The sequence below is a fragment of the Petaurus breviceps genome, unplaced genomic scaffold (genome assembly GCF_028583685.1).
Source record: "Petaurus breviceps papuanus isolate PSGF00001 unplaced genomic scaffold, PetGlider_PUasm1.0 186, whole genome shotgun sequence".
Taxonomy (NCBI): domain Eukaryota; kingdom Metazoa; phylum Chordata; class Mammalia; order Diprotodontia; family Petauridae; genus Petaurus; species Petaurus breviceps.
Genome location: NW_027185798.1, coordinates 18,334,102 through 18,354,712, shown reverse-complemented (window position 1 = coordinate 18,354,712; position 20,611 = coordinate 18,334,102). Strand labels below are relative to the sequence as shown.

Here is a 20,611-nt window from a genome sequence, read left to right as displayed (position 1 = left end):
AACTACTGACCTCCCTGGCTTCCTTCAAGGCCCGACTAAAACCCCACCTCCTACAGGAAGCCTTCCCCAATTCCTCTTAATTCCAGTGCCCTCCCTCTGTTAATTATTTTTTATTTATCCTGCAGAGGGCTTGCTTTGTATAGCTTTTTGTGTACTGCTTGCCTATTGTCTTCCCCATTGGACTCTAAGCTCCTTGATGGCAGGGACTCTCTTTTGTCTCTTTTTGTATCCCTAATGCTAAGCACGGTGCCTGGCACATAGTAGGCTCTTAATTACCGTTTGCTGGCTGAATGATGGAACTGTCAGAAGCAGACTTCAAACCAAAGCCTTCCTGACCTCACGTCTGACACTATCCTCTGATCATGTCTCAGCAGATGCTTCGGAGAAGGCTCAGGAGCCACTTCCTGCTCAGGTCTCCAGGAACTCGCCATCGGAGTCAGCTTCCTCCTGGCGATCCTATCCTGGAGACTGGCCGGGGGTGAGAGGGAGGCCCAGCCACTGCTGCAGGCGGTATTGGGACTCACAGCCTCCCCCCGCAGGTCCCCACGGCACCGTGCTGCTGCTCAGGTGCCACAAGCCATGTTTGATTTTGCCTAGGCCTGGTCCCATGGGAACCCAAGACTAAAAGAGAGCTGCTTCCCTTTGAAGGGAAATACTTGTTTGATGAAGAAGTTGAGGAAATCTCTGACAAAGACAAGCAGAGAGATCAGAGCTTCTGAAGCTACAGTCAAACCTCGAGAGTCTCACAAAGGTGGAATTCTCTTCTTTGCAGGCCAGGAAGGGTGGTGGGCAGAGCTCCCAGGGCCTCTGACAAAAGGACCACCATGAACTACACAGGGAGGGAGCCCAGAGCAGCTAATGCAGAGGGACCGGTCACCCTCCAAGAAGAGTCCTGCTGCAGACCCTCTGCCCCTTTCTAAGTCTTCCACACCAGCCCCTCCTCCCAAGCCCCAGGGGCCACATCATGGATGCCTTCTTCCTGAAAACAGCATGACATCAGGATGTGCCCCACCTGGAGAGAGAATCGGGTTTCCCCCATTCCTTCAGGGGTTTTCCTGGCACTCATGTCCTTGGAGGGCAGAATTTACTGAAGCTCTTCCTGACTCCACAGTAATTAAAGCCCTTCTCTGCCAACGATAGCAAGCATCTTGGTACTCACCTCATACTGAGACAGATGGAAGAAAGCTGCAGAGCGATTGGCAAAACACACTGACATTTCTTGAGTGTTGGGTCTAGCATGGGATGTTCCCTGCAAGAGTGATAAGGAGATGCCGGTGAATGGAAAGAGCTTTATCAGGGGACCAAGGCTGGAGCTCTAGGCCCATCACTACTTGTCAATGTATACATTTGGGCAAAACCTTTCCTCTTTCTTTGGTGGGAACAGCCCTGCCTAGCTTAAGAGCCATGCTGTGGGATCCATGGAACTAACAGGGTAAAAGCACAACATTAGAGTATAAGCCCCTTAAAGGCAGGGGTGTTTTTACGTTTTTCTTTGTATCTATAGCACTTAGCACAGTGTCAGACACTTAGGATGTGATAGATAAATGCTTGTTGAAAATAAAAGGCAGCATAAACAGATGCAAGGTATTAATACCATTATCAATTCACTAGCCTTGGGAAGGTTAGGAAGGCTGTTTACTTATCCATTTAATGTTTCCTTTTATTTCATATTCTCCCTTGAATTCCACCTGATTCCTTTACATGTCACATATTTAGAGAGCATATTAATAGAGTGAGAGGGAGAGTGGAAAGACAGCTGGACTTGGAGGCAGGAGAGAGCTGGGTTTGACTCTTGACCTTGCTGAGTGATCATGGGCAATTCACTTAAATTGTCTAAGCCTTCTTTCTCATCTGTAAAATGGGGATAAATGACATCTATAGTATCAATCTCACAGCACTGCTGGGAAGGTGACAAAATTGTGGAGTAGTTTGGAAAGCTTCAAGCTTATGTTAATATCCAATGTTCTTAGTGGGCAGACCCTATCCTCCAAGGCCCCTGCTCAATTCATGCTCACGTCTCCACACACAAGTTCAGGGATTGGCCAGGAGGCCGACAATCAGCATCGAAGACTGCACCACTAGGTAGCTGGGCCCTTCAGGATTCACTACTGTGTCTTTTTATCTCTGTACAGAAACAAGACAGGAGGACCTCCATGGTAAGTCCGCTTTCCCACAAAAAACAACATGTGTGTCTGGATCCAGATTGAAGCATACTTCTTGTTACTTTATTTTTCTTGAGGTTTTTTTTTTTGGGTGTATGTTTTCTTTCACAACATGACTAATATGGAAATGTTTTGCATGACTGCACATGTATAACCTATATCAAATTGCTTGCCTTCTCAATGGGGTGGGGGTGGGCAGGAGGGAGAGAATCTGAAACTAAAAGTTTTTAAAATGAATGATAAAAATTGTTTTTACATATAACTAGGGAAAAATAAAAAACAATTAAAAAAAAAGGGAAAAAAAGACCCTAACACATATGGATCCCTTGAAGACACAGTGGGCAAGAGCGCTAGTCACCAAAAGCTGTGAGGTTGGTATGGTTCCACGTAGGGCCCATCTGCTGGGGCAGTCCTGAAAATAATGCTTTGAGCAAACTCTCCGAGAAAATGGGGATATCTGTCAGTACAAATAGCCAATAAGATTCCTCGGTTCTTAGAGGGGCCATGGGTGTCATTGTCAAAAGAAGCAATGTAGCTAAGACAGACTTGGTGGCTTAAAGCAAAGCCAGTAGGCCTCGAGCCTTGGATTTCTAGACCACTGTCAGGACAGTTAGCCCACTCTGCACAATCTTGGCTCAACTTCCTTCCCTGCTCCTGAAGGGATTGGGAGGCAATTTCTCTGACTTCCACTGTCTCCCACTCTTCAGTATTCTGGTCCACATCTTAAATTTATACTCAATCCACTAATCCCAAAGACAGAAGATCCTTCTATAATCTAGAATCTCCTGGAACTCATACTCTTCCCCACTTAGGCAGGAGGTAATGTATGGTTCTCTTGTCTTGGGAGTCCTGGTGGTATACACTGGCCAGACACGAGAAGCATGGAAGGTGAGGCAAATTTTCCAGGTCCATGAAAGAGCCAGGATATCTGTGAGTGGATCTGACCATTAGACACTCAGGAAATGTCCTGAGTCCTGGTCATCTTGAGCGATTCATGGCTGTCTGTGGCTGTCTATGATCTATTTGTGCTTCAGTTAAAAGACCTGTACAAGATGAGCAAATCAGAATTAATTACCAGTTAGTCCTTCTACATGCTCCATGGGCATCCTCTGATGCCCTATTGAGACATGGAGGTGACCCTGGAGCCTTAAAGGTTGTGCCAATGGAGGGCAAGCCTTGGCAGGTTCCAGTAATCTCTGAGCAGGGACCCAGGGACATCAGGACTTGCTAAGCTCAGAGAGGCTCCTTGCCAGGTGGGCCATAGGGTGAGGAGATTTCCTCCCAGAGCAACTCCCAAAGGCCATCAACCAAGTCCTACAGGGTTTCAATTTGTGCTCATACCTCCAAGGCACAGAAGATCACTGAAGGGCTAAAGTAAGTACTTCATATAAAAATGGTCTATGATCCAATGGGGCTGACAAACATGGACAGACAAGGCTTGGCAGCAGGCCTACGTGGCCTGTATTTAAGAACACAGGGGTTTCTTTATGGAATGTAGGACCCACAGTACAAGGTTCCCTTTGTTTCCCAAACATAACCAAGGACAGTTCTGCCAAGTGTCCTCTCTTCTCTCCAAACCTCTAATTATAGAGCCAGTCTAAGGGCACTGCCAGCGTTTGCTGGTGCAGCTGTGGGCCTCCAGAAGGCAGAGCCAGTCGTGTGGCTGTGGCGCCTCCTGTTGGCCCTGCCCTGCCCCTCACCTGTGAGTACAGCATGGTGGCTGCCTTGTAGGCCTTCTTCTGGAATGCCTTGTTTCCTTCTTCTTTATAAAAAAGGCAGGCATTTAGATCCTTCTCCACTGAGTAACCATCAGCAAGTCTTTGTAAAAATGCCTCATCTTCAGGTCTGCAAAAAGGAGAAGAGGCTCACGTGGCTGCAGACCAGCACAAGCCTTCTCTGTTTCTGGGAAACCTGGGCCTGGGGAGGGGGCACTGGATAGGAATCTGAGGGAGTCTCAGTGGCAGCCATGGGACTGCACCTGAGTCCTTTTACTTACTTCCCTGGGCCTCAGCTTCTTCATCCAGAGAACAAGGGAGATGGACAAGACGGCCTTTCAAGTTCTAACTCTAAGACCCCATAGATCTATGAACACTCATCACTCACAGATGAATGGGAGAAAGTGATGACTTTGGCTTGCTCCCCACAGATCTCCAGTCATGAGAACATCTGGACACCTGAGATATGAGGTGTGGGAGAAAGCGTATGTGGAAGCACCTGACGCTGGAGCTAGACTAGCCTGTGGCCAGGCAGTCTGATGTGGTGTGCTGACATCTTTCTAGAGGCCAATGGACTGTCAGCAGGTCACTGGTCAGCCAGGGCATCGTGCACAGAGGAAGAGAATTCACAATGTCCCTCACTCAAGGACACTTCCTGCCAGAGCTGTGTGGCAGGCCTCCAGGAAGGAAGGGCTCAAAAGGAGCCTCAAAAGTCAGGCCCTGAAGTGCCTACTGTGTACAGGACACTCTCCCAGTGGATGGGGATGCAGAGAGAGGCAAACCCAGCCCCTGCCTTCATGGTGCTCACATTTTAGCAAGGGGGGCGGCAGGTCAATAATCAGGTCTGTCCCAGGTATACACAGCACAGGTGGACGGTAACCCTGGGGAGGAAGGCCATAGCACCTGCATGGACCGGGAAAGGCTTCTGTGGATGGGCATCTGAGCTGAGTCTTGAAGAAGGTCAGCGAATGCTGGATTCAAAGGGTGTGGACGTGGTGAAAGTGTAAGAAGACTGGGAGAGTGGGAGGGGGCTGGCCATAAAGAGCTTTAAATCTGTTCAGCCAAAGGACTTCACATATGAACCTATTAGCAAGAGGGGGCTGCTGGTTTACTGACAGGGGAGGTGGCAGCTCTGTAGAGGGGGGACTGAAGGCTGCTGCAACAACTCAGGCCAGACATGACAAGGCCCTGCTTCAGGTGGTAGTGTGGGCATGGAGAGGAAGAGGTATGAAATGTACACAAGAGAAGTGAAAGGAAAAATGATCTTAGGTCTCTCTGCTGACACATGGGAATGGGAGCGACCAGAGGAGCTGAACATTCACAGCTCTAGAGAAATGTAGAGAGTCAGAACCTGGCCAAGCAGGTCTCTAGGATGGCATGCTCCCCTTTGGACTGGTTACCTTCTAACCCATCCAGGGTCTTCGAGTGGAGGCTGGCTCACCACTTATCAAGGGTGGTAGAGGAGGGATGGTAAGGGCTCTTACTACCCTGAGATTGTCTGAAATTGGGACGTGGTAATGCCAAGGAGAGTCAAACAGGGAGGCCAGAAAGCTGGGGGATTGAAGGCACACTTTTAGTGGACTGGGTCACACTGATAGTTTCCTTCTACTACAATTATTATTCCTTTAAATCAATATTTCTTAAGCTATGTGTCAGGCACTGGGAAAGACTAAAACTGAAAGAGTCTTTGCTCTCACAAGGCTTATGTTCTTTTTTTTTTTTTTTTGGGGGGGGGGGAAGGAACAATACCTACGTAGAAAAGCAGCTATCAAACTAATACAAAGTAATTTCTGAAAGCGATGCCAGCGGAGGAGCTGAGGAAAGGCCTGCGACAGGAGAGAGCCCCTGAAATCATTGTATGATGCAGAGGGAAGGAGGGAACTGACCAGGCATGCAGGACAGGAGATGGAACATCAGGTTGAATAGGTTGGTTAGAATGTATTATTATCGATTAAAACACCCTGTTTTGAGACCTAATTGTTCAAGAACTGTAGCATGCTGTTGGGTTTGCTTTTTCTGCTGGAATCGAACTTCCCAAAGGGCACAGGCTGCAGCAGGAGCTCTTTTCAGGGGCTCCCACCCCCTTTCACCACACGGGCTAATGCCAGGTCAGCCACTCCCTGAGTGATTCACAAAGATCAGGATCCCCAGGGCTATGGCTCAATTGTAAATTGGGGATTTTGTAAACACTCATCTAATGACTCTTGGGAGTCACAGCTCCCTGGCCCTGAGGTTCCCTTTACAAGAACTCCAGGTATGGGGGAAAAGGACAAGGCAGCAGGGGTGAGTAAGAGGGAAAAAGAAGAAATGAGACCATTAACCCAGCTTTCCTACACAGCTGTAAAGTACCTCAGCACCCCTGCTTGCCCTCAGCACTGGAATCAGCAAAGCTGAACACGGAATGGAGAGCAAACCTTGTTCTTTCTTGACATGTATTCCCTCCAGCGCTCCAATGACCTCAAATGGTTTTAGTGGGAGACCCCATTCTGTCACCACCCCCCTCCCATGGCCAACTTTAACCTTGTAACTTTAGCAGCAAGGATGGCTTCTGGTCCAAGCTGAGCCACAGCACAACCCCTGGCCTGGCTGCCATGGCGGCCTTAGCCAAGGGGTGGCCTGAGAGGCAGGGTGGTGGTCACGCCATACCATAGGATTTGGGTTCTGGAAGACCCGTGCTTAATTCTGCCTCTGAAATCTGCTAGTTATATGGCCACAGGCAGGCCATTTGGCATTCCTTGGCCTCAGTTTCTCCATCTGTAAAACTCTGAGGCTGGAGAACTGATTTCGAGGGGTGGCTGTGAGGCTCAAAGGAGTCTGTGTAAAACTCTGGCCTGTACAAATGCTGCCACTGTTGGGATTTTTGTCTGTGACTGTGGCCAAGTCATGATGGCCTGTTCAGGATTTCAGGAGGGCTGCAAGGTCACAACCTTTTCACACTAGTATTAAGACACTGCCCTTTTTGGGGGGTGGGTATATCAATTTTTTGAGCGTAAAGGGGTCTTGCAAACAAAAGTCTGAGAAGAGCTGGGAGAGATGAGCCATAAAATGAGGGACTCGGGTTACTTGATCTCAGATGTCATTATGTCCCACGCCTGGCACTGAAGGAGGATAATGGAGAAGCTGAGACAGAAGGCTCTGAATGCTGCCTGAGTGGGGATGGATCTAAATGCGGGCAGAGCTACATACAGGAACCGGGTCATGGACTGTCCTGTCAAAGAACCCCAAAGGAAGCCTTTGTGCAAAGGATGTTTAGGGCTGGGGGCCCTTGCTCTCTTCCAGGGCTGCCAGTGACTTACTGGAGTACAGAAGAGCAGAGCAGGATGATCTCCTCCAAGGCATTGGTGGAGAACTCCGCCTGGACAGATGGCTGGAGCTGCAGCCACCGCCTGTGCACGTGAGACTGCCACTCCTCCACAGGCAGGTCCATGCTACCGCACAACTGGAAAGTGAAGAGGAAAACACCAAGTCAGAATGTTGTTGTTCAGTTGTGTCTAACTCCCTGTGACCCTGTGGACCATGGTGCAGTGGATAGAGTGCCATTTCCTTCTCCATCAGATTAAGGCAAACAGAGGTGAAGTGACTTGCCCAGGGTCACAAAGCTAGTAGTGAGTTTGAAACCAGATTTGAATTCAGGTCCTCCTGACTCCAGGCCTACCACTCTATCCAATGAGCCATCTAACTCACTGATACCCTTCTTCAATACTCCATGGATACAAGACTTTGGTATGCAGCTTGCTACCCCTCTCTAGCTGTAAGGCAGCCTGGCAAAAGGGAAAGTGGTTGAACCCAAGGTTAGGAAGACCCAAGTTCCAATCCTGCATCTACTAAGTTCTGAAGCCTCAGTTTTATCGTCTGGAAAATGGTCATGATACTCCCTGTAGTATCCTACTTCACTAGACTGTTGCCCCCCTTAAAGCATCATACTGTCGGCTGTCATCACGGGAACATTAGTCACTCAGCAGCTCACTTAGTGACGAGCCTCTGTGATCTGAGCAGGGCTGGTTCTCTGCTGACCACCGGCTCAGCCACACTGAGCTGCAGCCACACTGTGACAGGAGGCCAGAGTGGGTGCCTTGGGGCACCTCTTTCCAAAGGAGGCAGAAGAGGGAATTAATTCCTAGAACACAGCTAACTGGTACAACTGGCCCCTGCTTGGCTGGGGGTGCTAAGAAAAGCCCAGCAGCTCATCATTCATTCAGTAAGCACCTACTATGTGCCAGAGACTGAGAGTTTAGCATAGGGTCCAGCCCACAGTAGGTGCATAATGAATGCTTGTTGATCCAAAGACAAAAATGATACAGTCTTTACCCTCAGAGAGTTTAAAGTCTATAGGGAGGGCGATTAAAAAGTACAGCCAACTTCCCAAAAGCAGGAGGGGCACTAGGGGCTGGGGGAGTAAGGGAGGCCTGGCATTCCAAAAGGCGAGGCAGGAGGAGAGTGAGAGAATATCAGGTCAAAGGCAAAATCGAATAGGCAAGTGTGGTTGAAATGAAGAGCTCACAGAGGAGAGTAACGAGTCACAGCCTGCCCCTGAAGTCCACACAACCACACAAGCTCAATGGACAAGGGCCTCAAGAACCTTTGAGCCTCCCTGCCCAGGAGAGCCAGCGGCCACCCAGCCCCTGCCTGCAGACTGCCATCCAGGTGAGCCCTGCTCTCCCGGTCATGAGGGTTTCCTTTTTGTTGTCAGCTGTGTGCAACTCTGCAGGACTCCATTTGGGGTTTTCTAGGTTTGCCATTTTCTTCTCCTGCTCACTTGACAGATGAGGAAACTGGGGCAAACAGGGCGCTGTGACTTGCCCAGGGTCACACAGCCAGTGTGTGTCTGAGGCTGGATTTGAGCTTAGGTCTTCCTGACTCCAGGCCTGTCACTCTATCCACAGCTATTTTTCCTTTTATTAAGTCTAAATCTGTATCTCTGCAACTTACACTGCTTAATTCTGCCTTCAGGGGCCAAGCTTCCCCACTCTAGTCTTCCACATGACAGCCCTTAACAGATGTTTGAAGGCAGCCCCCACATCCCTCTGGAGTCTTCTCTTTTCCAGGCTAAGCATCCCCAGTTCCTTTGATCCTTGTATGGTCTAGTCTCTAGGGAAACTGATAATGGAGGGTGAAGCTCCCAGGGGAAAAAAATAACCCTAACCCTGAATGTTCCCTCCTCATCTTTGCCTCCTAGCAGCTTTCTCCTCCTTTAAGATAGAGCTCAGGCACTCCTTACTTGAAGTGTTTTGGTTCCTCTAAATGCTAGTATCCTCTCTCCTAAACTTCCTTGTATTTAATTTTTATACACATATACTAATTTTTATTTGTGCTGTATATCTATTTAGATGTATTTGTCTCCCCATTGGATTAAAAGGTCATGGTGAGAAGCAAGTATTTTATTCAGTCAATCAATTAACATACTCAGGTTGGTCCTGATTAGTTCGATGAAGAGGTCCCATTATGCAAATCTGCAAATATTTCTACTGGGTTGGAACTAAGACCACAGTTAACACAATTATAACTCCGAACAGGGCCAATCTGAATACACGTGACCATTCTACAGGATTGATTATTCACACGAATAAGAACCTAGAAGCATGAAGTGACTGCTATTGGCCAGGCACTAAATGTTAGGGATAGGAAGGCCAAAAAGCCAGTCCCTGCCCTGTAGAGGCTCACAATCTGATGTAAATAACCGTACAAACAAGATACAGATGGGACAAATTGGAGACAACCAACAGAGGGCAAGCACAAGCAAGGGAAAGACTTCTTGCAGAAGGTGAACCTTGGGGGAACTAGTGCAAGGGGGGAACATAACAGAGGCTAACTTGGGCTCAGGGTGAGGAAAAATTTCCCAGCAGGCAGAGCCCAGAGACTGGGCTGCCTTCAGGAGTGCTAGGTTCCCTCTCAATGGATGGCTTCAATCAAAGATTGTATTGTTGCCCATCAGGTACGCTAGAGAGCCAAGGTTTGGCAAATAGGTTTTAAAAATATTGGGACAGCTACACTGCAGTGCAACTGGTTTTCTTTGTGATCTCCGGTGCTTCATTTTATGCATTTAAAGCCAGGATTCTGAGAAGGGCACCATAGGCCTCCCCAGACAGACTGCTGCCTAAGGGGGTCAGGACAGGGAAGGCGAAGCCCCCTGTTCACATGAAGGTCGCACTAGGTGGTCACTGGGGTCCTTTTCAGCTCCCAAACTGTGGCCCATTGAGTTATGTTTCGAGAGGTTCATCATCAGGATGGCAAAAGCACTGCATTTTTCATTTGTAGCAATTCTCACTGACTATCTACCAAGTCACAGGGGCTGCAATCTCCGTAAGTCCAATCCATCCTCCATTCAGACCCCCCACTCAGTAAATTCCACGGGCTTCCTAGGACGCCCAGGAACAAACACGGAACGCTGACTGGCATATTCAGAACCCTTCACAGCCCGTGGGCACCGACCTGTCCAGTGTTCTTATACCTGACTCCCCAACGATGGCCTCCTGGCTCCCCCACCGGCTCTGACCACTGATCCCGTTGTTTGTGTGCTCTCTTCCGTTAGACTGGAAGCTCCTGGGGGGCAGGGGCTGCTTTAGCCTCTTTTTGCATCCCCGGCGCTCAGCACACAGTGGGCGCCCAATGTCTATTTACTATTTGCTGCACCTCGCTCTTAACTTTCGGGCTGGCTGCTTCGGTGCTTCCCTTCCCCACTAAGTCTGCCCCTGGAACGCAAGTTAACGCCTCCAGGACCGGACGGCGGTAATGTTATTTGATACCATTAATTAATAATGGTATTATTTAATAATATTAAAGCGCATCACCCCCGTGGGCCCACTGGACTCTCCCCCGAACAGAAGAAGGTACAAAAAGGTGTCTTCAGTCCCATTGCGGCTAGAAAAGAGCTCTGGGACCGAAGTCGGGAAGACGTGAATTCAAATCCGGCCACTGACATTTACCAGCGGTGTGACCTGGGGCGTGGCGAGGAACCGCCGCCTGCCAAGCGTGGATGCTAACAGCACCCGCCTCCCAGGGTGGTCGCGAGGGTCCTAAGAGATCATGCCTGTGAAGTGCGTACCCTCAGGAGGCACAGAATAGGCGCTCAATAAATGCTTCCTCCCTTCCGTTTTACAGCCAGGAAAAGGGAGGCTCGAGGACAGGACGACCCGGGCCGGCTGCAGCCGCTACGTCACCGTCCGGCCCCGACCTGCTCTCACCTGGACAACCCGGGTGCAGGCGCGCGGGAACCACGGAGGACCTCCGGGCGCGGCCTCCCAGTCACGCGTGGCCCCTCCCCCGCGTGGGCCTGACTCCGCCGGCTCGAGCCCCGCGCCGGCCCGCGCTCCCGCCCCCGACGCTCAGAGATCCGGCCGGACGCCGGTGGGCGGGGCTTACGTCATCCCCGCGCTCGGGGAGCCTTGGCCAATGGGCTGGCAGTTCGGCGCTCTGAGCCCGCCCCCTACGCCGCCCACGTCCGGAGCGCTAGAGCGGCGCGCGCCACGGCCGTCCCGGGCCAATCAGGTTTGAGCGCGCGGGAAAGGACCCCCCCCCCCCCATCCCGGACTCCCCCAGACTCGAGCGGACGCCGCTCGAACTAACAACACCCCGTAACCGACAGAGCGGAGCTGCCGGCCCCCGGGCGGCCGCACAGCGGACGGCCATGGGCGTACGCCTGAGTGAGGGGGCCATCGAGGTGAGGGGGGCGCGGGGCCGGTGGCTGGGGGAGAATCCCGAGGGGCCGCGGCTGTGATAGCGGGACCCCAGGAGGCGCAGGCCGCCGGAGGGGGGTGGGGTCGGCGTGGAGGGGGTCCCGAGCGCTCTCGGGGTGACTCTGCAAGATGGGGCCTGTGTGCAGGGTAATCAGGCGCCCCAGGAACTTCGTGGGGACCCGAGGGTTGGGGATGTTGGGAGGGCACTCTGAGACGTGCGGGATCGTATTTGACTGGGGAGGGGGGCTCGGAGGGCCGAGCCCGGGCCTACTGGTCACGAGAGCAGGGGGTCCCGCCGGAGCCTCTCTGCCCCAACTCAGCTCGGCCACAGTCGGGAGGCCCGGGGCATTTTCTGAAGGCTGAGTGACCACGGCACCCGCTGCCCGGTCCATCCCGGGGCTGCCTTTTGCGAATCCCGGGATCCAACGCAAACTCCAGAGTTAGTTGTGGCCCGGCCTCTTGCAGCTTTTCCTGTCTTATGCTTCCTTCCCCTCCCCTCCCTGTGCTGGCTTTCCCGTCTGAAATGCCCTGGCCGCTCATTTTCACCTCTTAGTTGTCCTGGATTCCTTTGAAGACTCAGATTTCAACTTCAGGCCTTTGCTGGGCCACCCGCCTGCTCGAGGCTCCCTCTCTGGTCTGATAGTATTTGTAAGCACTGTTCCTGGGCCGTATCAATGCTCATTCCTTCCCCTTCCCTCCTATACCTTCCCCCATTAGAATGTAAGTAAGCTTCTTCCCTTTAGTGTTTTTTTTTTTTGCCTTTTTATCTTCAGCACTTAGCACAGTGCCTGCCATATATTTAACCTTTAATAAATGCTTGTTGACTGAGTTCACCATTCTGGTTGTTTTCCTCTGGGTGAAAGCACTTAAATTCATTAAGACCCTAGCTAAAATGGGGCTCCAAGACTCCTCACCTGCCAGATATGGTCAGAACTGGGCAGAATACTGTGTCACCCCTCTGGTTCTGAGAATTGTGCTTCTCTCCATGCAGCTTAAAGTGGTGTGTCAGGTTTTTTTTTTTTTTGGTTAACTTTCATACCACACTGTTGATGCATATCGAACTTACAGTCAATTCATTTTAATTTTTTTCAGATGACCTGCTGCCTATTAATGTTTCTTCCCGCTCTCACTTGTAAAGTTGATCTTTTAAAACTCAACTGTAAGATTTCATTCATCCCTATTAAATTGCATCTTATTTGAGTCAGCAGAATGTTTATCCATTCTCTCCCACCTTTATGTCATCTGTAGATTTGATGATTATGCCCCTCTGTGCCTTTTCTTGTGATTGATAAGAATGTTCACAGTCCTCAGCACAGATCTCTGGGGCACTCCACGAGAGTGCTTGATTTTGAGCCGTTAATGACTACTCTTTGGGACCACCCATTCAACCTATTTCCAGTTCACCACATTGTATGAGAATCTATCTGTAGTCCACATCTCTCCACATTTTCTGCAAGAAGAGCATAACAGACTTTGTCAGATGTTTTAGGGAAAAGTAGGTTAAAAAAAAAGGACTTAACATTAGTTGGCAGCACCTGTTCTTGATGAAGCCATTCTGGTTTTTCACCATTAATTCTTTTTCTGGCTCTTCACTAACCATGATTAGTGAATATGGGTCACAGATGATGAGCTGGAAGGGGTCTTTGTAGAACTATGTCTAGGCATCCTATTCTTTCTCTGAATGCTTTGAAATCTACTTTCCCATTATCCAAGTGACAAAGTAAATCTTATAGCTTCTTGTGTATCACAAATTCTAAGCTGGAATGGTCATTTACACCCTGGAAACAAGTTTTCCTCATTGGTTCCTTTGCTTTTTTGAAGGAAGAAGTTATTAAGATAGGTCAGGTAATTTCTAGTTGCTCTGTTTTGGGCAAAAAACTTTCAAAAGATCTCTGGATAATTGAAGTCCCTCATTATAATCATAGTATGCCTCAGAGCCAGGCTTGTGATTGATTTCCTTATGTCTTCTACTATAAATAGCTGTAGTCTACTCTGTCATTCTGTGTAACTCTAGTCCATTTCCTTCCCCATTAATCTTCACTTGCGTGTTCTCCATCATGCTTTTGCCCTCTGGTTCCTGGATTTCCTCAAATTAGGAGATATCTTTTAAACTCCCAAGAGTTTAATTTTCTTTGTTCTGTGACTCCCACATCTATATATCTAGCCCCAGTCTCACTCCTGGTCTCTGGCTCCACATAACCAGTTTCCTGGTGGTGGTAACTTAGCTGGTTATTGAATAGGTATCTAAGATGCAGCATGTCCAAAGAGGACTTGTTTTCCCACTCAAATCCATGCCTCTTCCGAACTTCCCCATGTCTAGTTTTGCTCCTTTTTTAGTTTGAAAAAAGTTAAAAAAAAAAAAAAGACGGGCTCTATCTTGACTAAGCTGGAAGTACAGGGGTCACTCATGGGCCTGATGTCACTCTGATCAGCATAAGAGCTTTGATCTGCTCCATTTTTGACTTGGGCTGGTTTGTCCCTCCTTAGGCAACCTGGTGGTTCCCCACTCCTGAGGCTCACATTATTGATGGGCTTCATACTTAAGGCACCGTAAGCACTGGAGGTCCCTGCTAGCTCACTCTGCCAAAGGCACCACCCATCCTAGTCACTCAGGTTTGCAACTCTAGGGTCCTTTTCAGTTCCTCACTCATCACATGTGTGTTCAGTGACTTACTTGGTTTCATTGTTTTTCCTTCCACAACATCTGTCAAATAGGACTTTTCTGCTCACAGCTGCCTGGCCCCCATCACCTCTTAATTGCAACCTAGGAATCATCCTGGATGCCTTACTATTCCCCTCCTCTTTCCATCCACGTTGTTGCTGATTTTACCTTTGCAGCATCTTTCTCTGCAGCACCTCTTGAGTAGGCCTCCTTCTCACTGACCCATCTGTCAGCCACCCCACTTGTGCAGGCTCTCATCAACTCACACCTTATTGCAAAGGCCTGCTGGTGGGTGGGTCTGCCTGTTTCTAGTTTTTCCCCAGTCCATCCTCCATTCACCCACTAAAGTGATTTTCCTATAGGATAGGTGCGATCATGTCATCCCCCTACTCAGTAAACTCCAGTGGCTTTCTGTGAGCTCCAGGATCAAATACAAAATCCTCTGTTTGGCTTTCAGAGTACCTGCTCACCTTTGCAGCCTTCTTGCATCTTACTCCCCTCGATGACACTGGCCTCCTTGGCTGTTCCGTGAACAAGACTTGTAATAGCTTCCCGATTAGTCTCCCTGCCTCAAGTCTTTCTGCTCTACTGTATCACAGTGATTTTAAGTGCAGGTCTTTCATTCTCCTCAGTATACAGCCATACTACCTCTAGGATCAAATGTTACCTCTTTTTGGTGTTTGGAGCCTTTGACACGTTGGCTTCAGCCTGTATTTTTGGCCTCATGGCACATGCTTCTCTTTTATGAACTCTGGTCTCACCAGAGAATCTCATTGGCATGAACCACTTTCTTCTCTTTGCCCTTTAGCATCCCTAGTTATCTTTGAGGCCCAGCGGAAGCATCACCCACATGGAGCCTTACCCCATCCCTGAGCCTCCCCCAGGTTATTTTATGTGTGGCTGTGCATCTTCATGTCGTCTCTTCCTGCTGGAATGGAAGCTCCTTGAAGACAGAGACTGTTTCATAATTGTCTTTATATTATTCCCAGCTCCTAGTGTTGTGGGTGCTAATAAGTGCTTGTTAATTGATTGGCTGTTTTTTTTTAAAAGCAGTTGGGGTTAAGTAACTTGCCCAAGTTACATGGCCAGTTATTTTGTGTGGGTGTTAAAGTGTCTGAGGCCGGAACTGATCCCAAGTCCTCCCAACTCCAGGGCCAGCACTCTTACTGCGCCACCTAGCTTCCCCATCCTTCCGGAGGCATATTCAGTTAATGCTTGACATCCTGTCAAGTTTGTGATGTCTCTAAGGTCAAAATTCACCTTTTTGCTTTGAGATGGTTGTTACCCATATGCTGTGCATTCATGTCCATTTTCTAAGGCAGGCCTGTATAACCTGCAACCTGCCAAAGGACTTCCTCTATATACAAAGGATGTTTTCCTCCATGTTTTTCAAGGGCTGCTTGAAATACTTTGGCGGGCCAAAGGTTGTGCAGGCCTGGTCTAAGGTCACAGTTTTGTTCTTGGTTTCTTTCTAAGATTTTGACCCTGAGGGACAGGAATTGTTGATGCTTTCTGTATATGTGTAGTACAGACATGTGTACATTTGTTGGGGTGGGAATTTTGTTTATGTGGAGAGGGTCGAAAAGGGATTTGGAGAGAGAGAGAGAGAGAGAGAGAGAGAGAGAGAGAGAGAGAGAGAGAGAGAGAGAGAGAGAGAGAGTGTGTGTGTGTGTGTGTGTGTGTGTGTGTGTGTGTGTGTGTGTGTGTTGGTAGAAGGTACCAGGAGGGGGTTGGAGAAGTGGTGATAGAAAGGATAGGGATATTGAAGGAAAAGTTCCAATTCAGATCGAAACACTGTGAGGGTTGGGAAATGACTATAGTAGACTGACTGCCATTTTTGACACTTGCGCATACAGGTATCGTTGGCTTTAAGTGAACTAGATATGTATGTTCTGAAGTAAAGTAGGGATGATTCATCACTTTAACATGAGATTCACATGGAATTCTCTTAGCGAGCTTTCCTAGTCAATTTGAAATGTAAATACGCCTATATTTCATCCTCACCATCTGTCCCATTTCAACCTTGATTGTCAATCAGAAGCACTTAGTTATGATTTTGAGCCAAAACATGCAGATCACAATCTGTAGGCCAGAGCTCCTATGATAGCAAAAGAGATTATGCATGTAGCTAGCTTCTGTTGCATGGAATCCTAATCACCTATCTCAGAAGTTAGATGACAGAAAGCTACTTTGTTAATAGTGTTATTATCTTTGAATACAAAGAGCCACTTTTGTGTATGTGGATGTTCTGTGTATTTTGAGAGAAAGCAGAATGAGTCTTGTGTTGCTTCTGCTTAACTTGAGCTGGGTGTGCAGGCTGGGAGAGGGGGTGTTGTCCAGGATTGACTTTAAACCAGAAGCTTTTCTGAGAATCGAGTTCCTGGATACTGAGGCCTAAACTACTGTTCATTTTTATGTTCATGCAGAAAAAACTTCGCATCAGTTCCATGTGTAACTGAGCTTATCTTTGTCTCTTCTCAGCTCATAATGCAACAAGAAGATACCAATATAAAACCCATACTCCAGGTCATTGTAAGTATCCAAATCTATAATGTGGCGTCTGAACAACTTATAAATGGGAGGGAAATTAGAGCGACCTTTGCATAGGGGGCTCCCATGGGTGCTCGTGGCAGCTTTGGGCCTTTGCAGCTTCAGCAAGAGCTGCTGGCTAACTTTGGCTCAGGGTGCTGCCTGGAGGCTTTCCTTCCCTTGCCTACAGGCAGCAAGTCCTCAGTAAACACTTGCTTATTGATTTGGTTGTGGATTGGGTTTGATTTAGGGAAGGGAAGGAACAAATATCTTGGCAAGGAGTGAAGGAGAAATGCTTCACTCCAGTTTCTTTTCACTTATTTTTAGGTATCCAGGGGAGTGGGCAACATCTGTGTCCCATGTTGTGCTAATGTCAGATTTACTCTCTTGAGGCATCTCAGGAGAGTCTGTAAGAAGGCAGGCTCATAACTCAAATTCTCTATTCTAGAGCATCCGGCCAATTGCTACTGGAAATTCTGCGCCCCGTTATCGAATGCTCATGAGCGATGGAGTGAATACAGTATCCTGTGAGTACAGTGGATAGAATTCCAAATTTGATTGTGTTTAAGTGACAAGAGGGCCCCCACCTTGAAATCCAATATTTTATGACATTCAAGTGCCTTATTTTAAGGCATACATGAGGTTGGCAGTATAATTCCAACAGAATTGCAGCTGGCAGAGCATTTTAACAATAGAACAGTCCAAGTGGAAAGCTGCCACTTGGCTTAATTAATTTTCTCTAACTGGCTCTATATGTTTTCTGTGTGATTAATTTCCCTGAGGATGATATTGACTTTAAGTGAATGTGATGGGTTAGTTGTCCTATACCTGGCTCTCTTGAATTTTATTTCTGTGTTGGGAGCTTAAAAAGAGAGAGACTTTGTCTGGGGAATTTGTTGCTAGAGTTAGCAAGCACATGTTCAGCAATGTGAGAGACTCCTAAGGGATTTTTTTGTTTTGTTTTTTGGCATGAAACTAGAATGGCGAGGAAAGGTGAATTTGGGCACATTGAGATAAAGTAGTTTACAAATGTAGTGGTACAATTTTGCCACCAGCAAATGACTGCTGTAATCATTTTGTAGAGTAGGGAGATTGGGGGCAGGAATCTGTGATTTGCCTTAATTTCAGAAGACATCTGCTTCTGTTGCCCTTGCTCACTGTTAACGCCAGTATAAGCCTTTTGCCCCAAACATGATCAGCATTCACATTCTTTGGACAGAAGTGTGAGGCCAACCTGGCATGTTGTGGAGATTCGTTCTCTTTCACTTTTCAGCTTTCATGTTGGCAACACAGCTGAATGTCCTGGTGGAGGAAGAGCGCTTGGCAAGCTACTGCATTTGCCGGGTTAACCGCTTCATTGTCAATGTCCTGAAATTTGGAAGGTCTGTGGTTTTTGGTTTGTTTGTTTTTTTCTTTCCTGTCTCATTGAGTGGGGATGTTAATTTGTAAAAATGATCATGCATGCCAAGTTTGAGTCCTGTAAAACTGACAACCCTTAGGCAGCAGGACTCAAGGTCTTATTAAGTAGTAGTAACAGGACTGATTCAGGCCTTACCCATGGTGGTTACTCAGCAGCACTAACCAAAGCATATCCCAGCTGGTTTTCTATGCCTTTTTGGTAGCAGAAGGAAGGATACCTTTATCACTTTGACTTCCTTTTATATACTTATTTCTCACTGGAGCTTTTAAATGAAAGGCCCAGCCTTTTAAGAAGTAGAGCCAGATTTTCATGTAGGCCCCAATATAAGGACACATTTCAAGTACCATTGCCTTACCATCCTTCTTAGATGACCATTTGTCAGATGTTATAGTAGAGAATCCTTTTGCATGGGTTGAACTGGATAGCTGCTTCCTACTCTCAAATTCTATGATTCTCCCCACCTCCCATCCCCCAGTTAATATTATTTCCCCTCTTAAGTTTTTTTTGTATTTTGTTTCTACTTGTGTTTAGAGAATCATAGATAAAGACCTGAAAGGTACTTCAGGGGTGGCTCTTCAGGGATCATCCTATGCCTTCTTCAGAGGTCTCTAAAGTACCTTCTAGCTCTCTCATTTTATGGAGGAGGTAACTGGGACCCATTGATGTTAAGTGATTTGCCCAAGATCACACAATTAGTAAGTTACTGGGACAATTTGAATCCTAGTTCTTTGCCCACAGTAGATTTCCTTTGCCATATTTTGGAGGGTCCATCCTTAACCCTCACCTCCAGCCCTAGAATGTAAGCTCTTTGAGAGTAGGAAATGTTTAGTTTTTGTCTTTCTGTTCCCGGTGCCTCAAACATATTATGTACTGCTTTAATGTTTGAATAGCAGATGGTATTTTATCTTAAATAAATGAGGGCCACATTTAGTTACATTCAGTGTTAATAAGTAATCTGTCCTAAGCTTAGGTTTCATGGGAATTAAGAGGTCAAGGAATAGGAGAATATGCCTAAATGGTACTATTATAATATTTCAGGATTAAGTATCATATATTACTAAAAACTTATTTCTGAGTAAGACCTGTCTGTGACTCTGCCCGTTTTTACTTCCGCTTGAGAGAAAAGTAAGTTTTTAGGTGGAAAATTAATGTAATTTTTTGAGGTTTTTCACCTCTTGTTAATTGTACACACACTATTTGTCTTCTGTGACAGAGCACATTTGTGTCTGCAGTAATTTGTGGCCATTTAGTCTGCCCTTTGAATTCAGCAAATCAGGCATCATTCATGACGGTCAGTGGGCAGGCTAGGACTTAAACCCAAAGATGCTGCTTCCCACAGGGATGTTCTTCCCTACCACACCACATTGTCTCATGCTGCCAGCTGATAGCCAGTTGACCTTCAGGTCTCTGGGCCCCAGGCCACGAGGGAAACATTCTCCTCATGAGCCCCAGATCCTTCCAGACCTGGAGTTCCCTTCAGTCGGCTTTTCTTAATTTTGAGCTAGGGATCAGGAGTTTTCGCTCCCCTCCTAAGAGCTCACATTGTACTGGAGTTCAGTTTGCTGGCTCTTGCTGGCTGTGGGCTTGACCCTTTGACCTTGGTGAATCACCGCTTCTCTTCCTCCTGCAAAAGGAAGTGGAGACACCAGTTCTAATTGCTCCAAGGTCTGTGATTCTTCTAATTCACAATGATTGACAAATTTTTCTTGGGAGAGGGGAGAGGATCCTGTGATCTCTTTGGTAGGGAACTCTCCACCAATGCCTTTTCGGCATCTTCTTGATGGCTTACAGTTGGAGAGGATTGTCTTCAAAGTGAAGGGTCTTGCTTGTGGACACACAACTAGTATGTGTTGGAGGTAGAACTTGGGAAGCCCCCTCAGGCCTTCCAGCCTCCTCCATGCCATGCGGCATCTCTCAGTTCTGTGTTCCTCCAATAAAAGCTGACTGGACAAAGGTCAGCCAAAAGGTATCCAGACAAAGTCCAGAGACTTTTCAGAATTTGGGGGAGGGGTTAATAATAGCTATGACTAACTAGTACTCAGATTTCACACCTGTTCACTTGAGTTTTAGGTGACAGAAGCATCATGCTCTGGGACTGAAAGCAGGATGCCAAATGGAGGCAAACTGAGAAAAGATCTCTACTAGTTCTTTTGAGAAATGTTCTCCTTCCTTCTTACCCTTCACTCCTAGTTTCCTGAGAAGCAAAGGTCCAATTAATTGACTAATCCTTTCTTTTTTGAAAAATTTCAATCCTTTAACCTAGGAACATGGGTAAACATGCTAGAATTTATTTCAGAAAGTGTTTTAATTACCTAAAGCTTTGGAGTGCAGTCGTTTTTGAAGTCCTGTCCATGAGAGAAACCTTGACTTCCTGTTCTGGAATGCAGTGTCACATTTTGGTTCACTGACCAAAGGTTCTTTTAATTAGAATCATATTTGCAGCTTTGGGG

At 47.5% G+C, this 20,611-nt stretch overlaps 2 protein-coding genes across 3 annotated transcripts in view; one reads left to right on the top strand and one right to left on the bottom strand.

The window, feature by feature from the left end:
* Positions 1–11,195, bottom strand: part of SMYD4 (SET and MYND domain containing 4) — a 29,185-nt gene extending 17,990 nt beyond the window's left edge. For both annotated transcript variants that reach the window (XM_069089659.1, XM_069089660.1), the window contains exons 1-4: positions 11,059–11,195; positions 7,174–7,316; positions 3,863–4,007; positions 1,160–1,249 (exon numbers count right to left, since the gene is read on the bottom strand). In XM_069089659.1, coding sequence (XP_068945760.1) covers positions 1,160–1,249; positions 3,863–4,007; positions 7,174–7,304 — 366 coding nt within the window. In that variant the 5' untranslated portion in view covers positions 7,305–7,316; positions 11,059–11,195. The remainder of the gene's footprint in view (positions 1–1,159; positions 1,250–3,862; positions 4,008–7,173; positions 7,317–11,058) is intronic.
* Positions 11,196–11,376: 181 nt separating this feature from the next.
* RPA1 (replication protein A1) overlaps positions 11,377–20,611 on the top strand; it is a 59,889-nt gene continuing 50,654 nt past the window's right edge. The window contains exons 1-4 of the mRNA XM_069089658.1: positions 11,377–11,534; positions 16,694–16,744; positions 17,190–17,268; positions 18,015–18,123. Coding sequence (XP_068945759.1) covers positions 11,502–11,534; positions 16,694–16,744; positions 17,190–17,268; positions 18,015–18,123 — 272 coding nt within the window. The 5' untranslated portion in view covers positions 11,377–11,501. The remainder of the gene's footprint in view (positions 11,535–16,693; positions 16,745–17,189; positions 17,269–18,014; positions 18,124–20,611) is intronic.